The following is an 18,455-nucleotide window of genomic DNA, read 5'->3' on the forward strand; positions in this document are numbered from 1 at the left end:
CCGACTCCTTCGTCGAGTGAGTCACTGACCAACACTTCTCTTTCATCATAAAAATGATCTCAGAGGACTTTCAAATCCAGGGCAGCATCGTTTTGAATATGGTCAATGCGAATGAGTACTTTGTTCCCAAATCCTAGCAAAATCAGACAATCGTAACTCAACATGCAGTTGTACAGCTGCCTTGCATCACTTCTTGTTTCACTGGTCTCGTTTTCATTGTCTATCATGTCTTGGAGAACTTGAATTATCTCCTCAAGGTACTTGTCAATGGGCTTCACTGCTTCTGTCCTTGCACTCCACCTGGTTTCGGACTCCAACTTAACGACCACAGGCACGGCGTTTTTGAGTTTTTCCCAGCGCTGTGTTGAACGGGAGAAAAACATGTAGAGAGCTTCGATGGTTCCAAAAAGCGTGACCATCATTGTATCCTGCTTAGTTGCATGTACACCCATCAAGTTGAGTGAGTGATTGTCGCAATTCACAAACACTGCCAGGTGGTTTTTCTCACTTATTCTTTGATGAACACCACTTCTGTGTCCAGCCATCACAGCAGCGTTCGTTGTCATAGCATTGTGACCGACAATCTTGTAGCTTCATTTTGTCCTTCTCTAGCTGTTTCAAGATGTCTTCAACCAAGCTCTCAGCATCCTTCTGGCTTATCTGGATAAAACCAAGGAAGGACTCTCTAACACGGACTGTTTTCCTCGCAAAATCAACTTCCACATACCTCATTACTTCTGACATCTGCTCACGGTGTGCCTTATCAGGAGTCGAGTCGAACACGAGACCATAGTACCTGGCTTTACAAATACTTCTCAGTAAACTCTGGTGAACAGTGGATACCATCATGTGGATGAATTCATTCTGGACACCTGGTGAAAGATAAGACGTGGATCTAGGATGACTTTCCAAATGAGTGAGGTGGTCTTTTACGACTGGGTCAAAGATGGCCAGTAGTTTCAGTAAGCCCAGGAAATTTCCCACATTGGAGTCATCGTCCAGCTGAAGTGACTCCCTGTGTCCTCGCAATGCCAGGTTCTGAGTCACAAGGAATTTTATGCAGTGAAGGATTCTTGTCAAGATATCACACCACTTCTGCTTTTCCTTCTCAATCTGTGACTGAAATACCGGATCAATGACTCCGCTGTTTCCAGCTAAATTTCTTTCCATTTCTTTCCACTGTGTGAAGCATTCCCGATCATTCTTGGCATTTTCATGAACACTAATCCTTTCAGGTACTTTCCGCTGGTTGAATCCACTTTCCTGCTCCAATGAAGATTGATGGTCTGACCGAGAATAGAGAAGACAACAGATACAAAATGCAGACTTTTTAGAAGGGAAATAGACCAGCTATGAGCGAGTCACTTCTTCACCATGACCATTTCTCAATTTCCTCTTGAACCAAGTTTTGATCATTGATTGATTATTTGTTGGTAGGAAAGGCCTCTCACTGTTCTGGAAATACTCCGAACCCAGCTTTATTATTTCTGTTCTCAATGTATCAGGCAGAATTGCTTTTCCAGTATCTTTGTTGAACTTCAGAAGTCCAATTTCATGCTGTTCAATCACTTCTGGTATGACAGTTCGAGGCTCTTTGACACCTTCCAGTTCACTAGGTTCAGTGTCGTCAGGTTCAATCTTGTCAGGTAAAATCTCATCAATAAACTCAACATCACCACCACCACCATCGTCTTCCCCCCCTGTCATGTCCACGTTCTCTATGGCAGCCTCACTCTTAATCTCGTCATACTTGGATTTATCTGACTTCACTTCCTCCTCGGCTTGTGACGCATCTGTACTTGATCCACCTTTAGATCTAACAAACTTGTAGCAAATGAAGGAGACTCCATGGAACGTGTCGAACTACTTGTTCTGGGCTTTTCAAAGAAGGGCATGAAGAACTTGCTTGACTTCTTGGCTTCCCCTGCCTCCAACTTTCATCTCTTCCATCCTTCAGCTCCACTTTCCTTCTTCATGAAGAAATGTTTCATGGTCTTCTTACACAATGCTCTGAAATAAGGCCATCCTAGTGCTTCAAATCCATGATAATCAAAGACAGATCACACATCTGAAGAAAATTTTTTTTTCACTATCCGAGAATGGCTTGTCTGACTTTAATAGAAACTGCTCAGTGGTGCCCACCTTCCAGTGGCACCCAGGGCACGTGCCATACCTGCCATGCCTTAGATATGCCACTGAGTGTGGTACATACAAAAGCAACGTCTAGAACATAGAACATAGAATAGTACAGCACAGTACAGGCCTTTCAGCCCACAATGTTGTGCTGACCCGTAAACCCTGCCTCCCATATAACCCCCCCACCTTAAATTCCTCCATATACCTGTCTAGTAGTCTGTTAAACAAGAGGCATCTAGACCAACACTTTAACTGACAGGGAATAGAGAGAGATAATAGAGATACTATTGGCAGGCAGTTGGTATAGTTTATTTTGGCATCATGGTTGACAGAGGCATGACAGGCAGAAGGACCTATTACTATGCTATACTATTCTTCTATGTTCTATTCATTTTGTGATTCCTCCCTCACACAACTTACAGTGCTGCTAATTCTGGAATTCTAAAATGTATTTGGGAAAAGTTTGCTTTCGGTCATTTGTGCTCAGTATGCACAAAATGTTCTGCTACCAGTTGTACATTTAGTTCTGTTGATTTCTATCAGTTTTTGCAAGTGAATCCAATGACCGAAGGAAAATTTTTCCCCCACTGTTTCAGGCAGTGATCAGCGTTATTAAGTGCGACAATTAACCCAAGTACAGGAATAAATTAATGAAGTGAAAACTAGTATCTTTTGCCTTCATTTTTTAAACTCACATTAGGAATAAAACCAGGAGTGAGATTCTTCTCCAGAACAGCATCCCAATTCACATCAGCCAAGTACGGAGAATTCTGAATGTCCTTGAGACTTGACAGGCGATACTCAGGCTCTTTCATGAGAAGCTAAAGTGACATGAAATACAATATTTTAACACTGTATTCTGCTGATTGATAAAAAAAAGTCACTAAGCTTTGAAATACATAGAAAAGCACAGAAATTTCTAAGATTAAATATTTTCCCAGTAATTAGTAGTAACTTGCAACATAGGAGTACATAGTCAATCTAGTCCAGAGAATGGCAAATCATATTCTACCTTCATTGATGCATTCAAATTCCATTTGAAAATAAATCTGGAAATGAGAACCATGAAACTTTGATTGCTGACTAATTTCCTCTCAAGAAGGTCTCACTAAGGGAGGTCTATGTATGATTGTGATCTTACGTTTATGTGGGTGCCTTAATCATCTTGTAATTCACTCAATAATAGCAAACAAATAAAGCTTACCACCAACTTCTCAGAGTGAATAGAAGTGAAAAGATAAATTCAGGTCATACCAGAACTTATGATGTTGCAATGAAAAGCATCAGCAAATCATTAAAACATTAAACCATTATTCTAGTTTAATGATGGCCGGGATTTTCACAAGAAGGCCTTGTATTTGACAAAAGGCACAAAGAAATCTGCCCACAAAGTACAGGGTGCTTTTGTGGGAAAAATTTCATCTCCCATCATTAACCGCTGTCAGCTACAGTAAAACTCCAAAAATGTGGTATCCAATGGTTTGATATTTGGCTCACTTTAGTCCTCAGCATGAGTCAGGAGGTTGGAATGCAGCCAGTCCTGGGTTGGAACACCAATGGTCAGGAATGTGAGAAGGATTGCAGCCAGTGTTGGGAATCGGATGCCTTTATATTGGTAACTGGTTTATCATTTTCACATGCACCAAGCTTTTGTTTTCATACCATAGACAGATCATTCCATGGATAAGTACATTGAGGTAGTACAACAAACAGAAAGCAGAATATAATGCTACCTTATAGAGAAAGTGCAGTGCAATTATACACTTCAGGCGCAAGGGCCATGCTGAGTTAGAGTCGAGGTTGATCAAGAGTTCATCTTTAGCGTATAAGACAGCTGTTCAAGAGGCTTGTAATTGTGGAATAGAAGCTGTCCTTGAGTATGATGGTACATGTTCTCAAGCTTGTGTATCTTTTGCTCAATGGGGAGGGGGAGAAGAGAGTATGACTGGGATGGGAGGGGTCCTTGAATATGTTGGCTGCTTTCCTGAGGCACCATTTCACAAGCTGAAACTTATTGGGTTCCATTTCCTGCTTTCTTTAAACTCATTGGGTGTATTTAAAAATTATTATACTACTATGAGTTGTGTGTAAAAAAAAAAGCAAAATAAAATAGTTTTGGGCAGCTATCTGACAAAATTGCAAAAGACTGCAAAATCTGCTGGTCTAGCAGAAAGGGTGCTTTATTCTCAGAATTTTTCTGTACCTTCTGTTGGGCAGCAATGGTACCAAACCACCAAACCAGCTGGGCAGCCATGGAATCATAGAGCAATGTAGCACGGATACAGGTCCTTCAGTCCAATTTCATGGCAACTATTGTACTCATCCGGCTAGTCTCAATTTCCTGAATTGAAAATCACCTTATACTTACCTATACTGAAATCCATTGCGACTCCTCAACCCACTTCCCTAATTAATCAAAACTCCACTGTAACCTTTTTCACTATCAACAACATCTAATTTTGTGTCTTTCACAAACTTACTGATCAAACCCTGTGAATTAGCATCCAAATCATTTATGTAATTAATGAGTATTGAGGATCCCAACATCCACCCCTGGGGCACATCACCACTAGAATTTGGACTCCATTCTGAGAAACAAACTTCAACACCACCACCACCACTTGCATCCCATCTCAAAGCCAATTTTGCATTGACCTGACAAGCTATTCATAGATTCCATGAACCTAACCTTCCAGACTATCCTATCATGTGGGATCTTGTTGAAGGCCTTGCTAAAGTCTAAATAGACAACATTCACTAGCCTGCCTTCAGTGTCCTTTCAGTTACCTCTTGAAAAAAATCTCCAAAAGTCTTGTCAAGCACAACTTGCCTTGCACTAATCCATGCACATTTCTCCTATTCAGATTCTATCTATCCAAATGCTGGCATCTCCTGTCCTTCAGAATTCCCTCCAGTGAATTCCCACTTCTGACCAGCCTGTAATTCCCTGGCTCATTCTTGCTACCCTTCTTAAACAATGGAACAACATTAGCTGTCTTCCAGAGTTTCTCTGGCGGCTAACGATGAAGCAAATATCTCCTCGAGGGCCTTCAACACAACTTTCAGATTAACTTGTGTATCCTTTTTGTGAGCTACCAGGCATCTGACCAATTTCAATTGCTATGAAATCACCAGAAGTCAATGGTGCATTTGTTTTTTTTTTGTGGGAACCCTTAAGTACAACTTTATGATTGATATTAATTTTCTTGGTACTTGAAGGGGGCATTAGAAGGGTGTGGTGGTGGTAGAGAGGGGGAGGATTAAGAACTATCAGAAAAGCATGCCGGGGCCAAATATCAGGCCAGCTTCAAAAGAAATTCCACTGACCTCGAGGTAAAGCAATAGAAAGAGGCTTGTGGAAAATGCGTTGGGAGTAAGGGTACATGTCTAAAGCACAAGGTGCTGTGCCCATTGTGTACCACAAAAATACACTTTAGTTTTTAATCAGTCACAGAGAATACATTTTGTCTTAGGTTGTTGGGATGGTGTGGGTTGATTCACTCTCAGTTTCTTCTTGCCCATAGACACTTGCTAATAGCCATTTCTAGCTTCCTCAGGCGAATAAAAATACATTACAGGTCTCACTATTGTTATAGAAAATATCTTCCATAAGCATTTAAAATGATGGCCACTACAGTTGGGGTGGTAAAGTTGGATGGTTCATTCTTAAGCAACTATATATTATTTTTTGAGTGGCATGAGGGGTAAGTTGTTTAACACAGTGAGTGAATTAAGGTCCGAATGCATAACTAAGTGTTATTGAAGAAAATTGAATCATGGTATTCAAATGGGAAATAGGGTAATATTTCAAAGTAAAATAGTTACAAGTGTATGGGAATAAGAAAGTAAGACAAGGGCTAGCTGTATTTCTCTTGGACCAAGATGGCTATTAGGACTAGAACTAGGCCAGTGATTCCCAATGGGGGCCGTACTGCCCCCAAGGAGTGGTTACATCTCTTAAGGGGACATTAGAGGAAATAGAAGTCATCAGGGGGCATTCAAGTTTCTTGGAGGGAGGCACCCTAACTTGATTCACAAGACCTGACTGACTGTTAGTAGAGCAGGCACTTCCAAAGAAAAAAGGATGAGGCACTCGAACACGGGAAGAACCATAGCTCTGCAGGCAGAGAGCACTTGTTGTCATAACGTGTATGAAATGCGACAATCTCATCCAAACTTATCAGTCAAACAGACATTATTGGGGGATGAATAAGTTAGCAACCAGGATACCCAACAGATCCCCTTGACCGCAGTAAGTCAACTTGAAGTAGCTTAGTATGTCATGATTGATTTTTCTGACTCGTGAGTATGGTTACAAGAGTCAGAGAGCATGCCATGACCTTCTCTTTCCATTCTTTACCTTTTTTACTAATGCCACCAGTCCTTTGGACCATGAGGAGGAGCAGTGGATTTTCTCTCTGGTGATCATGTGGAATATTTCTTCCACTGGAGTGTTGGAGTGAATATCGTATGGTCTCTGTAAGACAAAATATAACAGAAATGAATATTGATTACCTTGAATTCCCTTCAGTAAATGTCAGAAACCTTTACTGATAATGTCCTTTCTCCTCAAAACAACAATAATATCAAAATTCAATAAGTGAACACCAAGGAGAAATAGTAATTTTTTAAAAAATCACACCTATCTGCTGCATCTACTTTCTGCAAGGGAAATAGGTGGCCCTTCTGATCTCTAACGGGATCTACTCACTGCCTCCTCGATCTTTTACTCTTGATATAGCTATGGAACCTTTTGCGATTTACCTTAACCTATTCTGTCAGTTCAATTTCATACCCTCTCATTTCCCTCCTGATTTCCTCCTTAAGTATATTCCTAATCTATTTAGAGCCCTCAAGGGTTTCACTTGTCTAAAACCTCTTAAAATCAATGTATGCTTCCTTCTTTTAAGTTAATAACTCATCTCCTTCTTCCTTAGGTCACTAACTGGTGATTTATTAACTTCAAGCTTTCTGCATAATCACTCAGAGTTGAACTGCATGTGCATGTAGCGAGAGCTGTATAACTCATCTCCTTCCACCTTAGGCCACAAACTTATCAATCTCCCCTGCTGTGGACACTTTCTGGAGGTCGAAGATCCATATGCTCCATGACCACTGGACTAAGTGTGTAAATGTAGGAGGGGACTATGTTGAAAAATATGTGTGCTAGGTTTTCTAAAATTGGCTCTGTCTGCCTTAGGCCATGAACTTATCAATCACGCGTCATCTATACACAGGTAAAAATGTAAATCTCAATGCTACCAGGGCTAAGATGAACCTGACCCAGTTTCAAGGACATCAGGGGTATTAAATCAGTTTCTGGAAACCATTGTCTGAGAAGGTGGTGGAGGCAGAGACTTGCAATATATTTAAGAAGTATCTACCAAGCACTTGAATCACCAAGGCATCAAGAACGAGAGACCAAGGGCTGGTGAATGAGATTTGTATAAATTGCTCCTTAATCACATGATGAGGCAGGCTGAAAGGCTCTATGTTGCTGTAAAATATTAATATCTGATCTGAATCTTCACAAGTAAGTCATTGCTTTGGGTTAGGTAGCCAAATTCCGGGGGGAACACCTGGCAGATCAATCACAGAAGCATCGAGAGAATTTCACAAACTTAACATGGTCATACTGACTGCTTCTTACTGCTTTGGGGAAACTGCTTACACAACAGTTTTGGAGTCAATGTGTGGGAACTAGACTCCCTGCAAATCTTTAACACTTGGCGTGATAAGATTTTTTTTAAGAAGAGAATCAGAATCTGATTAATTATCACTGGCATATACTGTGAAATATGTTGTTTTGCCGCAGCAGTATGTGGCAATACATATTAATAAGAAAAAATCTAAATTACTGTAAGAAATATACTGTATATAAAAATTAAATTAAATAAGCAGTGCAAAAAGAGAGGAAAAAAGAAAAAAAGTGTGTTCATTGTCCATTCAGAAATCTGAAGGTGGAGAGAAACTATTTGACAAACAGTTGTAGAGTGTGTAGACTGCTTTGTGTTACTGTGTGAATTAGCAAATAAAGAGAGGCTATAACAAAACATGCTTTATTAAAAGTAGTAATGCCTCACTAAATTATAATGTTGCAAATCACAGTAATACGCACAGTATGCACTACACTGCTTTCTCTTTAAAATGGAAATAAACTCATGCAATGAATTTAACTATTTAATATGTGGTTTTAAGAAATTATCTGAAGGGAGAGTTGTACATCCAATCACTTATGAATTCACTCAAACTTTTATTCTCTGCTCACTCCTTGTTGCAAATTGCGTTGCTGCTTCTGAAGCATTTACATCAGGTTCCAGTAATCACTGTACATCACTTTCCCACGAAGATCACATACATAGCAAATCTCATATCCTATTGTGCAGCTGTCACATCAACAAAACTGACTTTATGGCTTAAAATACATTATAATACGTAAGCTGGAGAACTATTTTCTTGGTTCACATGTATAACTAAACAAAATACTGTCCATAGTCTAATAACTCTTGGTAATAATGACATAGTTACAATACATCCTATGGAATACATCCCATCTGATAGATCTGGCACCATGAACTCTATTACAACAATCTCCTCTCTGGTTGCTTTTTACTCTCCAGGCAGGTTTCTCCCTCTGATATCACACATTCCATTCTCATTCCCAATCTAAATGTAGACAAAAGAGGGTCCACTTTCTTGTAATCAACCAACTATTCTGTGTCATGCTGTGGTGCACTACATATACCTGTCTGGATACGCCCTCCCCGCTGACTGCTCCTGTGGCTCCTCTCACTGACCGTGGCTCCTCCCACGGACCCCGGTATAAAGGCGATTGGAGACTGAGCCCCGGCCTCAGTGTCCAGGATGCAGTGTGGTGGTCAATTGCTGCTTGTTCTTTCTTCCAGCCAATAAAAGCCTATATCTTGCCTCACATCTCCGAGAGTTATTGACGGTGCATCACATGCCCTAAACCGTAATGCAATGCTCTCTTGTACTTCCAACTGAGCTTATATCCATTCACCATTCTGTAAAAGAAAGAGTCCTGTAGACAGAGACTAACTCTGAACTTGCTTACTTTGCCAGACCCAAACAATATTCACTCATTATAGCAACTTATACTTAGCCTGTTTTATAACTGAATTCCCATTACTCCTGTGAACTGGCTCTCATATGTTCAGCTGTCAGATTTTAGCCATTCTGAATTCCTGCCTTCCAGGTTTGTGAATAATCCTATTATTTTGAAATTGCCAGAGCACTGCCAATACACTCTACTCAGTATATTGTCTTTTATGAACAATTGATTACATTCTTCTATAGATTTGCTTGCTTCTCAAGCCCATAGATATATTAGCAAATGTTTCTGTAATTAAGGTCTTTCACTTTAATACTTCTCAATATCTGCTCACATGAAGATCAACATTCACTGGAAAAATAAACAACTTGAATCTGTGACTCTCAAAACCTGCCTTCCAGTTGTGTTCTATGTCTCTAAGTTAATATAGTCTATTGCAAATCTATTTTTGGAGATACCAGGTTCTCAATTCTGCAATACGAAAATTCTCTTCTGTAAGTAAAACCCACAGGAAAATCTTTGTAAATCATTTAGAGTCCTAACGAAGGGCCTCAGCCCAAAATGTTGACTGTTCATTCCTCTCGATAGATACTACCTGACCTGCTGAGTTCCTCCAGCATTTTGGGCTTGTTCCTCTGCATTTCCAGCATTTGCAGAATCTCTTGTGTTTATGATTTGCAAATCTTCGCTAAACACCTACAATCCGTCTGCCAGAAAAAGCAGGATATCCCGGTGGCCATCCATTTTAATTCCACTTCCCATTCCTATTCCAACACATCAGTCCATGGCCTTCTCTACTATCGCAATAGGCCACACTCCATGTTGCAGGAGCAACACCTTATATTCTGTCTGGGTAGCCTCCAACCTGATGGCATGAACAAAAATTTCTTGAACTTCTGGTAATGCCCCCAACCCTCAGCATTCCCCAAACTCTCTCACATTTTCTCCTTACCTGTCCATCATCTTCCTCTGGTGCTTCTCCCCCTCTTCTTTCCTCTATGGCCTTTTGCCCTCTCCTATCAGACTCCAGCCCTGTATCTCTTTCACCAATCAACTTCCCAGCTTTTTACTTCACCCCCCCTCCCAGTTTCATCCATCGCCTTCTGTTTCTTCCTCCCCTTCCCCACCTTCTTATTCTGACTCCTCATCATTATTTTTCTCAAGTCCTGCTGAAGGGTCTCGGCCCAAAACTTCAGTTGTACTCTTTTCCATAGATGCTGCCTGGCTTGCTGAGTTCCTCCAGAATTTTGTGTGTTCTGTTTGGATTTCCAGCATCTACAGATTTTCTCTTGTTTGTGATTGGATTACCTCCCCAGAGGAAGGTCTCATATTTCATTGCTTGCATGCATTTGCTTCCCAAATTCCCTTGCTAAATCCATTTACATTGGTACAGATGCATTATCAACTTCATTTTGGTCAGAATATATACCTGCCTGAATTGTGCTGTCTATAATCAATATACTAGCATCCAGTGTTGATCTTTCCTCACTATAAAAGTAGCCAATTATCTATTCTTTATTAAAAGTGTCCCACTCAAGCTACAGCATATAATTATTTTCTGCCAGAATCTGCTCAAGGAAGCCACCATCCAAACCCACCAGAACAGTATTCTACTTGGCTGAATCTAGAACCTTCCAAAGCGTGAGTGGATTTTTCTTTCTACCTAAACTGATGTCCTTTTCAGAACATAAACTCTCGATCTGAATAATTTTATCAAACCTATTCTCATGATTGCTGGTGCATGCTCATAGCCTATAACTATAAGAGGCAACTGAACCAATCCATCTCTATAAGTGGTCCAACAGTTTAGCTGCTCCCCAAATAAAGTGGAAGGTCCCTTCTGCATACTAACCCAATGATATTTTGCTCTAGCTTGGTGAAACAAAGCTGAGATATTTCAGTTGTACTTCTAGGCCAATGACAGAGTGACTTTCTGTCACACTGTCATTGATTGAAGAAGCTACAGATGTTTCTTCAATCAAGTTTACGTTCAAGTTCAGTTTATTGTCATTCAACTGTACACATGTATACCACTAGATAAAACAATGTTCCTCTGGACCAAGGTTTCCATAAATGTACTGGTCTAATCATTCGCCTCAGGTGCGCAAAATTCCTTTTCTCATCCCTTCATTATTGTAGTGGACAGGAAGGAAGGCTATCAAGATCTGCATTGGGATCTGGATCAGCTGGGAAAATGGGCTGAGAAACATCAGATGGAACTTAATGCTCCCAAGTGTGAAGAGTTGCACTTTGGGAGCACAAACCAAGGTAGGATTAACACAGTGAACAGAGGAATCTGGGAATACAGATCCATAATTCCTTACACAGGTAGACAGGGCTGTAAAGAGTGCTTCTGGCACAATGGCCTTCATATCAAAGTACTAAGTACAGGAGTTGGGATGTAATGTTGAAATTGAGTAAGATGTTACTGAGGTCTAATTTGGAGCATTGTGAGCAGTTTTGGTCACCCACCTACAGGAAAGATATCAATAATATTGAAGTATTACAGAGAAAAAAATCCAAAGTTTTGCCAGGACTTGAGGATTTGAGTTACAGGGAAAGATCGACTATATTAGCACTTCATTACTCGTAGCACAGGAGAATGAGAGAAGGTTTGATGGAGGTATATACAATTATGAGAGGAATTAAAAGGAAATGCAAGTAGGTTTTTTCCACTGAGGTTGGGTAAGATTAGAACTAGAGGTCATAGTTTAAGAGAGAAAGGTGAAATTTTAAAGAGGAACATGAGGAGGATCTTCTTCACTCATAGGATAGTGAGAGTGTGGAACAAACTGACAGTGTAAGTGACAGATGAGGCTTTGATTTTGACATTTAAGAGGAATTTAGCTAAGTACATGGATGGAAGCAATTTGAGGGTTATGGTACAGGTGCAGATTGATGGAACTAGGCAGAATAATAGTTTGGACTAGATGGACTGAAGGGCCTGCTTCTAAGCTGTAGTGCTCTATCTAATTTCACCACATGTAGGACTGTGCTTTCGTCCAAAGGACACAGCCTTCTTTATTGGTCATTATTTTCTTGCATCTCCATCTAATATGTCCCACTTTGTGACAAGAAGAGGCACCTAGCCATCTTGAATGGCCTTCTGGGACCACTCCCATAAAATCCACAGCAAATGACTCACTGGCTTCTTGGTAAACCTACCTGTGGCATCCATGCGACTCAGCTGCAAAGAAGACCACACTGCTATTGCTGTTTCTATGAGTTTGTTCTCTGCTTGGTTTGACTGAAATAGCATCACGTTTTAAAGTCAACACGAGTGAATCTGCAGATGCTGGAAATAAATAAAAACACAAAATGCTGGCAGGACTCAGCAGGCCAGATAGCATCTATGGGAGGAGGTAGTGACGATGTTTCGGGCCGAAACCCTTCATCAGGAGTAAGGGTTGAAATCCTGATGAAGGTTTTCGGCCCAAAACGTCGTCACTACCTCCTCCCATAGATGCTGTCTGGCCTGCTGAGTTCTGCCAGCATTTTGTGTTTTTATCATGTTTTAAAGTGCCACCTCTATGCTGGTGGCCATCCTAAAATGCTCTCTTTAACAAAAGATTTACTTTATTAAGTAGTCCTGCCTGATTTCCCTCATTCACCAACCTGAACTCCATTCAGCAACCTCATAGTGAACAATCTAAGAATACTTGGGAATTGCTCCATTTCAGAATCAGAATCAGGTTTCTTATCACTGGCATGTGAAATTTGTTAACTTAGCAACAGCAGTTTAATGCAATACATAATATAGAAGAGAAGAAATAAATAATAAAATAATTATAATAGTAAATAAGTAAATCAATTACAGTATATCTATATTGAATAGGTTAAAAATGTGCAAAAACAGAAATACTGTATATTTTTAAGAAGTGAGGTAGTGTCCAAGGGTTCAATGTCCATTCAGCAATCAGATGGCAGAGGCGAAGAAGCTGTTCCTGAATCACTGAGTGTGTACCTTCAGGTTTCTGTACCTCCTACCTGATGGTAACAGTGAGAAAAGGGCATGCCCTGGGTGCTGGAGGTCCTTAGTAATGGACGTTGCCTTTTTGAGACACTGCTCCCTGAAGATGTCCTGGGTACTTTGTAGGCTAGTACCCAAGATGGAGCTGACTAGATTTATAACCCTCTGCAGCTTCTTTCAGTCCTGTGCAGTAGCACCTCCACATCAGACAGTGATGCAGCCTGTCAGAATGCTCTCCATGGTACATCTATTGAAGTTTTTGAGTGTATTTGTTGACATGCCAAATCTTTTCAAACTCCTAATGAGGTATAGCTGCTGTCTTGCTTTCTTTATAGTTACATTGATATTTTGGGACCGGGTTAGATCCTCAGAGATCTTGACACCCAGGAACTTAAAACTGCTCATTCTCTCCTCGAAGATTGGTATGCGTTCCTTCGTTTTATTCTTAATGAAGTCCACAATCAGCTCTTTCGTCTTACTGACATTGAGTGCCAGGTTGTTGCTGTGGCACCACTCCACTAGTTGGCATATCTCACTCCTGTATACCTTCTTGTCACCACTGTTTGCACTGTCTTATCTGATCTCTGGTACTTACTCAAGCAGTAACATTCAAACTATATTGACGTAGTATTCTTAACTCCAAAGGTGTTATTGTTTGCATAAGCAAATAAACAGAGGTAACAGAACATACTTTATTGAATACAGTTTACTTCAATTGGCAACAAGGTGTCAGGCCTTGATTGAGTGCCTGGTAGGGCATGAAAGTCTGTACAAACCAACTGGTGAAGTGTTGAAGGATATCTGCAATCTCTCACTGCTGCATTCAGGGGTCCCACCTGCTTCAAAAGGGCGACAATTATTGCCCAGTTGCAGTCATATCTACAGCGAATTGCTTTCAGCGGATGGTCATGGGCAGAATGAACTCCTAACCAAGAACCTGGACCCAGTGCAACTTGCCTATCACCACAATAGGTCTACAATAGCAGATGCAATCTCACTGGCTCTCCACTTGGCCTTGGGTCACCTGAACAACAGCAATATCTGTGTCAGGCTGCTGTTCACTGATTGCAACTCAGTATTCAGTACAATCCTGTTCTCATTTCTAATCAACAATCTTCAAAACCTGGGCCTCTGTACCTCAGTCTGCAACTGGATCCTTGACTTCTTCATCAAAAGACCACAGTGCTGATCAGAAGTAAAATATCCTCTTCGTTGACAATCAACACTGATGCACCTCAAGGATTTGTGCTTAGCCCACAGCTTAACTCTCTCTACACACTTGACTGTGTGCCTAGGTACAGCTCAAATGTGATCTATAAGTTTGTCGATGATACAACTATTGTTGGCAGAAATTCAGATGGTAATGAGGAGGTGTATGGGAGTAAAACAGATCAGCTAGTTGAATAGTGATCCAACAATAACCCTGCACTCAATGTCAGTAAGTTTAAGGAATTGATAGTGAACTTCAGGAAGGTGAAGTCAAGGGTACACATAACAGTCCTCATTAATGGACCAGCCATAGAAAGAGTAGCAGTTTTAAGTTCCTGGTGTCAACATCTTTGAAGATTTATCCTGGGCCCAACATATTGATAATAGAAGGCATGACAGCGACTATATTTCATTACGAGTTTGAGGAGACCTGATATATCACCAAAGACACTCGCAAATTTTTACTGATACACTGTGGAGAGCATTTTAACTGGTTGGGTCACCTTCTGGCATGGAGGGACCACTGCACAGGGTCTAAAAAAGCTGCAGAAAGTCGTAAACTCAGCCCGCTCCATCCTAACCCTCCCAACATTAAGGACACATTCAAAAGGTGGCATTAATCATGAAGAACCCCCATCACACAGACCTGCCCTTGTCTAAATGCTACCATCAAGGAGGGGGTGCAGAAGTCTGAAGACACACAATGAATATTTCAAGAACTGCTTCTTCCGTTCTGCCATTAGATTGCTGAATGGACGATGAACTCATGAACATTACTTCACAGCTTTCTTCTCCTTTATTTTTTGCAATATATATATATATATATATATAATTATTGTAATTTATAGTTTTTATTATATATTGCAATGTACTCCCACAAAACAAGAAATTTCATGACAACACAACAGTAAAACAACACAATAAATATAAATACACAAAAGAGTTAATATAGACTGATTGTATGTCCATTAAGTGATGCTAGGCACTGCGGTGCTGGCACACGGGAGCAGTGACATGTAATGATATAGTAGTGGCAGTGAGTAGTGTGATAGAATGAGTTAGTGGGAGGAGGTGTTGATCAGCCTTATTGCTTGGGGAAAGTAATTATTTTGGTCTCGTGTTCCTGATGTAGCCTCCTCCCTGATGGGGGTGGGACAGACAGTCCATGAGCAGTGTGGATGGGATTCTTCATGATGCTGCTGGAATTTTAAAACAGCTGTCTGTATATATGTCCATGATGGTGGATAGACCGGTGCTAGTGATGCATTAAGCAATTTTGACAACCCGTTGCAGAGCCTTCTTAACTGCCGCAGTGCAGGTTCTCCAACATGCTGTGATACAGTATGTTGGGATGCTGTATTCTGCAGAAGTTTGAGAGTATTGATGTGGGTAGTCTAGCTTTCATCAGCCTCCTCATTAAGTAGAGGTGTTGTTGAGCTTTCTTGATTCTCTAGCATGTGTTTTGGGAGCACTAGAGGTTGTGCAACATGTGCACTTCCAGGAGTTTGAAACTGCCTGCAGTTCCCATAACTGCATTGCCGATGTAAAGAGGGGAGTGAGTGATTCGAGTTCCCCTGAACTCGATAACCATCTCCTTTGTCTTGTTGACATTGAGGAAGACGATAGTTGCCTGGCACCCAGGCCTCGATCTCTTCAACCTCCTCTCTGTTAGCCATCTCATCGCTGTTGGTGATGAGCCCCACCACCACTAGAGAAACCAACAATATTCATATCTGCAAATGTAGAATTTCATATGTGAAGTTTAGCTCTGTAAGGCTTTGATGTACAAATACAATACTAGAAGGATTGCTTGGCAGGGAAAACAATTTCTATGGAGACAGAAATATCGTTTCTGTTTTACTTATGACATTTGATCAAATTTTGGTGTTCAGTTGAGTGCAAAAATCAAGAGTATTGGCTTCTTAACTACACATTTACTATATTCTATGTCTCTAATTCAACATAAATTGGAACATAGCAACTAGGAGAAGGAGCGCCTTTAACCTGTTACACCATTCAATAAATTCATAACTGATCTTTGATCTCAGCTGTATTTTACTGCATTGTCCTCATCTCTCAATTCCTCTCATGTTTAGAAATCTATCGATCTCTGACCATAAGAACAAATGACAATGGAGCAAAGTTAGGCTATTTGGGCCATTGAGCCTCCTCTGCCATTCCATCATGGCTGATCTATTATCCCTCTCCACCTCATTCTCCTGCCTTCTCCCCATGATATTTGGCACTCTGACTAATCAAGAACCGCTTTAAATATACTCAATGATTTGGCTTCCTCAGCTGTCTGTGGCAATGAATTCCACATTCACTATCCTCTGGCTAAGGAAATTCCTTCTCATCTCTGTTATAATTCTTAGACTGTACCTTCTAATCCTAGACTCCCCTACTATTTTTTTAAACATCGTCTCCATATCCACTATATCTATGTCTTTCAATATTCAGTAGGTTTCAATAAGAACACACCCCCACCCCATTTTTCTAAATTCCATTGAGCACAGGCCCAGATCCATGAAACGCTCCTCATATGTTAACCCTTTCATTCCTGGGATTATTCTCGTGAATTTCCTCTTGACCATCTCCAATGCCAGCACACACATCCTTTCTTAGATAAGGGGCTGCTGTGTGCATACATCTACTGATGCTTCTGGACACATCATCAGTGATGTTCCTGGAATCATCAGGTGTTTCGGGTCTTTCAGCATCATACACCCTTCTCCAGGTGACCCAGCTGGGGCTGATCAGACCTCAGCTTATGTCTAGATGGCTAGCTACTTATGACTCCATGGATCCCCTCTTTTGAGCCACAGCCACCCTGAGGCCCTCTCTGCCACATTGGTGGTGCTGCGGATGGCTCTCCTCTTCCTCTCTCCCTCGATGCCCAAATTGCTGTAGGCTCTGGCTAAGGAACGGGCTGCGAATCCCCTACAGCCAACTTCCACTGGGAGACACCTCGCTCTCCATCCAGCCTGCTGGCAGTTGCTGACCAGTCCTGCATACTTGGAGAGCTTCCTTTCAAAGGCCTCTTCCAAGTGATCTTCCCATGGGACTGTCAGCTCCAGCATCACCACCTACTTCGTAGACTCAGACACAAGGACAATGTCTGGTTGCAGCGTGGTGGCTGCGATATGGGCGGGGAACCTCAGCTGCCTTCTTTGAATTTCTCCTCCAGGGATTTGAAGGGCAGTTGCAGTTTATTCCTCTTGACCATCTCCAATGCCAGCACACACGTCCTTTCTTAGATAAGGGGCCAAAATTTTTTCACAATCCTCTGTGCAGCCTTCTTATTGTCTTACAAAGCCTCTGCATTATATTCTTGCTATTCTCATCCTCTTGAAATGAATGCTAACATTGCATTTGCATTTCTTACAATAGGACCGAAGGGTCTCGGCCCGAAACGTCGACTATGCTTCTTCATATAGATGCTGCCTGGCCTGCTGCTTTTCACCAGCATTTTGTGTGCGTTGCTATCATACTCCTTATTTTGAGGATGTAATCCTTAGTTCCAGACTCCATTGCCAGAGTAAATATCCTCCCTGCACCCAGTCTGTCAATGCACCTTCTTATCTTTGAATTTGTACAACTGCTTTCTCAGCCTTGTCCTACATATTTTTTGGAAATGCATTTGTTGTTCAGTTTCTTCATCATATGAATATAGTCTTGCACTTTGAATAATGTTTCTCCTGCTGCTTATTAATGATCATTTCCCCTTTATTTCCACACATTCTGTTGTGTCTCACTGCCAATTCACTATCTTTGTTTCTCATATGTCTCTTCAAATATTTGTGCTTCAGGGACCATCAACAGTGAAATCCCCTCAGAACTTCCTGTGAGTCTTTTGTCATTTAAATGCCAGCAGCTCAGCTGGACAATTTCTCTCACAGTCCAGCTGTTTGGCTCAAACACTTACATAGCTTTCAAAGCATAAATCCAGCCCATTTGTGTTTACAGCTGATGCTAGCAAGGCATTGATCAACACTTCCTACTTGCACACTCTATTTACTTTTGTGTTTTTGATTTATTTTCCTCCTCCTCCAAATATTATAACTGTTT

The 18,455-nt window shown here is 41.0% G+C and overlaps 1 protein-coding gene across 1 annotated transcript in view; it reads right to left on the reverse strand.

Annotated features, from left to right (window-relative positions):
• Positions 1-18,455, reverse strand: part of LOC132391714 (serine/threonine-protein kinase 32B-like) — a 309,917-nt gene that overhangs the window by 26,178 nt on the left and 265,284 nt on the right. Inside the window, exons 8-9 of the mRNA XM_059965270.1 lie at positions 6,497-6,613; positions 2,832-2,957 (exon numbers count right to left, since the gene is read on the reverse strand). Of these exons, the coding sequence (XP_059821253.1) occupies positions 2,832-2,957; positions 6,497-6,613 (243 nt within the window). The remainder of the gene's footprint in view (positions 1-2,831; positions 2,958-6,496; positions 6,614-18,455) is intronic.

This window comes from Hypanus sabinus, chromosome 3 (assembly GCF_030144855.1).
Source record: "Hypanus sabinus isolate sHypSab1 chromosome 3, sHypSab1.hap1, whole genome shotgun sequence".
Classification (NCBI taxonomy): Eukaryota; Metazoa; Chordata; class Chondrichthyes; order Myliobatiformes; family Dasyatidae; genus Hypanus; species Hypanus sabinus.